Here is a 5,469-nt window from a genome sequence, read left to right on the forward strand (position 1 = left end):
TAATTTTAGTTACCGTAATTACTTTGTTATACAGAAACATAAAGGAAGACCCATACAATTCTTGAAGAGGCCATTAGCTAATGAAGATCTGCTGCATGCTTATTTTAAGGGCACTTTTGCAACCAATAAATTGGCTATCTTTCCATCAATGGCAAAAATGCATCACTATTTTCCGATTATGAAGATCAAGAACCCACAGGAGACAATGATGATGAGCAAGATGATCCTTTAAATTTAACCCCCGAGGATAACAATGTAGATCATGAGAATGATTCTTCTAGAATATCACCTCCTCTAGGAAAGCGTAAGAGTTTGGGGGAAACTAGTAAAATTAATAAAAAGAGGATGAGTGACATTGACAAGTGTATAGAGCTTGTGAAGTCAACTATTCAGGCTGAGTCATCAAAGGTACATAGTAATCCAGTACAAGAAAAGTTCAATCTTCTTGCTGCAACTCTTAAAGAGATTCCTCAAATGAAAGATTACAGTGATTCTTTTTATATCCATGTTTTGGAGTACTTAACTAACGATCACAATAGGGAATTTTTCATGGCACTTACTACTAATCATCAGAAATTGTTTTGGTTGAAGTCAAGGGGTATAGCTTTTCCTGGAGACTATTATACTCCCCAATTAGATAATGAAATAAATGACTTGGACTTGTCATAAGTAGTAAAAACTAATGTGCTGGAGATTATTATGATGAAATAAATGAGTGTTTATTTTAATAAAAACTTTGGTCCTTCGTTATAATATGAATAAAATAATTTCATTTTATTTCTTTTGACGTTGTATGTTTATTATTATTATTATTATTATTATTATTATTATTATTATTATTATTATTTTACTATTATAGATTTTGTATGGTGTAAATCATGCATGCTCCGGTTTATGTACAAGCTCCTTTGATTATAAAAGGAATAGGTAACAACAGAATGAAATTACACGTTTTTGAAGATTCACGGTTTATTACAGATCGAATTCCTCATTAAAGTAGTATCAGCATTCGGCTAGTTTGTACAGAGTCATCAATTGATGAGATGATACTGACTTTGTAATTAAATTTTCATGAAACATCCCTTTGTAATGAATTGATGAGATAATGCATGCACCTAAAGGCTGTAATAACTTATAAGTGGTTATTATTATCAATGATTAGAGCTGAATTGTATGCTGGTGGGGATGCATTTCCTTGTACGTTGACATATGAAAATCCATGCAAAATTGTACACAAATGTCATTATACCTGAGATGACCTTATACAAAACAAGCCTTAAGGGTTTAATTTTACAATAAAAATAACAATCATTTAAGTATCCTATTCGCAAGGGATGGGGCATTTGTACATGTCTGATCACTAATCAATGAAACAAAATATTAACATTCCTAAATACAACATATATTTAACTTTTCTCAAAAAAAAACTACATATATTTAATAATATCTTATTGATAAAAATTGTAGTTCGTTATTTTTGGTAAATACTATATTTTTGGTAAATACTTTGTTAGTTTTACCATATATGTATTTGAGGAAAACTTTATTTGTTAAAAAAGAAATATGAGGAAAACGTTATATACGCCACTCTTTTTTTTTGACAAGTTATTATATGCAATTTTTTTTTTTGGTAAATATATATGATATATACGAGATATTGAAAAAGATATGGGAAAATCAATCTCTTTCCTTTGCGTTCTTTGTCCTTCGTATATATGGTAAAACAAATAATACTCTTGTATTGCATGTAGTTTTAATTGCTTATATATATATATATATACATATATATATATATATATATATATATATATATATATATATCTATATACTACTTGGGTGGGACGAATTGGACAATCATAAAAATATACAATACTTTTTGTAACCATCTACATATTGAAGGTTATACGTTAATATTTTTTTTATATTTTTTTTGTTTAAATTTGATATCTCGCTTCTTGTTGTTGCTTTTATATTGTAGAATGGACAATGAGTTGCTTCAGAAATGCATACTGTTTTTGGTACTATATGAATTGTCGAGACTCCTTACCCCAATTCATCGCTTACCTTTAAGGATCGGGGGTGAAAGTGGATCAGCATATATAACAAGGTTGTTAACAGTTCATCCTGGTTTGTTTAAAGAGCAACTAAGATTAGATAGGGATATGTTTGTGCAACTAGTCCAATTGATGATAGAAAAAAAATTATTATCGGACGGAAGGTTTGTAAAAGTGGTTGAACAAGTAGGAATTGGTCTATTTATATCGGCAAGAGGGGCATCTCAACGCCAAGCTGCTGACACATTTAAGCACTCAATATCCACAATTAGCAAATATTTCAGAAGGGTGTTGCAAGCATTGACAAGATTGTCATGTGATTTAATTCGTCCTTACCAAGATTTGGCCGATACACCACCAGAAGTACAAGAAAACTCATTATATTGGCCTTTTTTTTAAGGTTAGTATGTTATTTAATTTTCATATAAATGCATTTATAAAAGCATAATTTAATAATAAAAAAATTAATTTTTTCATGTGTTAGGATTGTGTTGGTGCTTTAGATGGAACTCATATTAGTGCAGTTGTGTCCGATGGTGATGGTCAACCGTTTCGAGGACGTAAAGGAACTAAAACTTGGAATGTACTAGCCTCATGCTCTTTTAATAGGTTATTCACATTTGTCAATGTTGGATATCAAGGAAGTGCTCATGATATAACGGTGTGGAGAAATTGCTTAACTGATCCTAAATTCGAATTTCCACACCCTCCTCTAGGTAGGTAATTCTTTAATATTATTTTCTTTTATCAGGATAATTTATTCTAATAAAAATTTTATTTTCTTATCAGGAAAATATTATTTAGTGGATTCTGGTTATCCTAACACACTCGGTTATTTGAGTCCAATTAAAGACAAGCAGACAAGGTATCATATGCTGGAATTTCTCCACCTCGAGGAATGCTAGAACATTACAATTATCGTCATTCTTCATTGCGTACTACAATTGAAAGGTGTTTTGGCAACGTTAAGGGGCAATGGAAAATTTTGAAAAACATGCCACAAATGTCTCAAACATATCAATTATCAATCATCTTATCAACGTTTACTCTTCATAATTTTATCCGATTGTACACTTTAGGGATACCAATTTCAGAAAGGTGTGCAAATGTTGAGCCTAGAGCGGAATACTCCATATTTGATGAAGGTAGGAAAGCTCAGATGGATATAGTACAAAATCAGATAGCAGAACATATTTGGCAATCAGTTAGGGACATCGAGGAAGAAAATCATCATATGGACGTTGAATAATAAACTTAAATAGTCATATGCAATAAGAAGCAATCCTTGTAATAATTTATGATTATAATAAAGTTATGATTTTATTCTTATTATTATTAGTTTTATTGTTTTGGTATGTTTGGTTGTAAAGTTAGGCAATGAAATTAAAGGCAGTATCCCTAAACCTAATATCATATACAAGTATATCAAATACATATTCCCATAATATATAGGCCAACCATTTTTATATACGATATTATGTAAATTTAAATGGTTGGCATAATATATTATCGTTATATATACCAACTATATAAATTACAAAAATAGATTATTTTACCTAATATATCTATATATATCTATTTTGGATTGTAATTCACCCGAAGCTAGGTTTTATTTGTTTATTTTGATTTACCCGAAGCTCATTTTATATTTTTTTAATTTTTTCCATCTGAAGCAACAAAAAGCCTCAAAATGGAGTTTGGATGCCTCGATCACATTCACTTTGGCTCTTAAATTATATATATATATATATATTTCTTAAAATGAAAAGACATCTTGGCTCTTCATCTCCAAAATCCAACGGATGATATTTTACGTATATATAGTGACCATTTTTTAACTCATAGAGACCAAATAAATTTTTTCACTTATAATGACTATTTTTATTGTTATAGTGACTCTTTTTACTATTATAGTTACCCCTTTTTATTGTTATAGTAACCATTTTTCTAACGTGAAATCTCTAGTATCGGATCTTACCATTTAAAGGACCAAAATATTTTCTTATTCTTTTTATTTTAAGCACTCTTTTTATTAGATCCCTCCTCTATATCCCCTATATCGAGAGATGCCCCATGTTTTATGGAGTTCACACTCTCCCTGACCGATATACTGATATTATATTAAGCCAGGTTTATTTTATTGTATGTTATTAATATTATTCAAAAAAATTTATAACAAAATTAAACATTGATCCGTGGTATTGTATTATCATTTTTAACGCATTTTTATTTATTGTTTTAAGAGTTGTATATGTGTTTAAAGACTTATCTTTATGGTGGTGCTACATGATGCATTTTGGCTAAATGGTGCAAAAATTATACGAAATATAAGACTACGCTCTCATGTATTAAGATTTAAGAGACTCAAGTCATCATCTCTTATTTGACACATCTATTATGTTGAAGATCCTAAATAGCGGTTACATCCAACTTTTATTTTTAGAATTTTCTCAAAATCAGATTTCTCTTTTAAGTTCAGCTTTAGGATATCCCAATCTCCTTGTAGCAAACAGTTAGAAATTTACAATGTAGTTGTTGCTACAAAAGTTTTCTTCTTCCAAGCTTTTGGCTTGCACTTTGGCAACAATGGGATGTACAATTTCATGGAAAAATTCCTAATTTATATCGGGTATAAATGTGATAACTTATATCACGTTAAAAAAAAAAAAATGCTTTCATAAGATCTCATATTATTATGTCACAAGTAGGTGTTACTATGTCAAATATGTGGTATTATCTAAAATAAAAAGCAAAAGAAAAAAAATATTTTACTGGGATTTCTGATAAAGCTGTTAGTATATCATATATATGTGATATTATCTTATGTATAAAAATAAAATTACAATAATGATACTATCATGTACATAAATAACATATCAAATATATAAATAATGATTTCAGATATATAAATGAAATCATGAAAATAATCCTTGATATACGCACAGTGATTTATACTCGTATAAATTACAAAAGCTCCCAGTAATATGAATGTCATTGTTGTTGACCATCAGCGCGAGCACTTACTCGTATAACTCCGTATTTAATAACAATGGACGATGGTCACCTCAAAATGACAGTTCATGACTTTGTTTTTAAACAAAGGGTGCATTCTTTATGGTCCAATAAAAATAAGTTCTAATTAAGTTTAATACACTTTCTATTTTTTTATTATTTTCATATTTCATATTAAAAAAATTTATAAAATTCTTTTCACTTTGAATCTTCAGGCAAATTTTTGTAACCATTTAATCCTTTTTAATTACTATTTTATTCTCATCTACCTAAATTACTCTTCATTCACATACTTCTATCTCTTTCATTATTTACTCTATTTTCCCTTTCCAATTTTTTTCAATCTTTAATAATTCTATTTCGTTTTAATCATAAAACTATGATATTAAGAAATGATCTTTAT

The 5,469-nt window shown here is 28.9% G+C and overlaps 1 protein-coding gene across 1 annotated transcript; it reads left to right on the plus strand.

Annotated features, from left to right (window-relative positions):
• The first annotated feature begins 1,979 nt into the window (after positions 1-1,979).
• On the plus strand, positions 1,980-3,303 carry LOC110712036. Its single transcript, XM_021890460.1, has 4 exons — positions 1,980-2,417; positions 2,539-2,770; positions 2,844-2,919; positions 3,006-3,303. The coding sequence occupies exons 1-4, from the start codon at positions 1,980-1,982 to the stop codon at positions 3,301-3,303; spliced, it is 1,044 nt and encodes a 347-aa protein (XP_021746152.1).
• The last annotated feature ends 2,166 nt before the right edge of the window (positions 3,304-5,469 follow it).

The sequence above is a fragment of the Chenopodium quinoa genome, unplaced genomic scaffold, assembly GCF_001683475.1.
Source record: "Chenopodium quinoa cultivar QQ74 unplaced genomic scaffold, ASM168347v1, whole genome shotgun sequence".
Classification (NCBI taxonomy): Eukaryota; Viridiplantae; Streptophyta; class Magnoliopsida; order Caryophyllales; family Amaranthaceae; genus Chenopodium; species Chenopodium quinoa.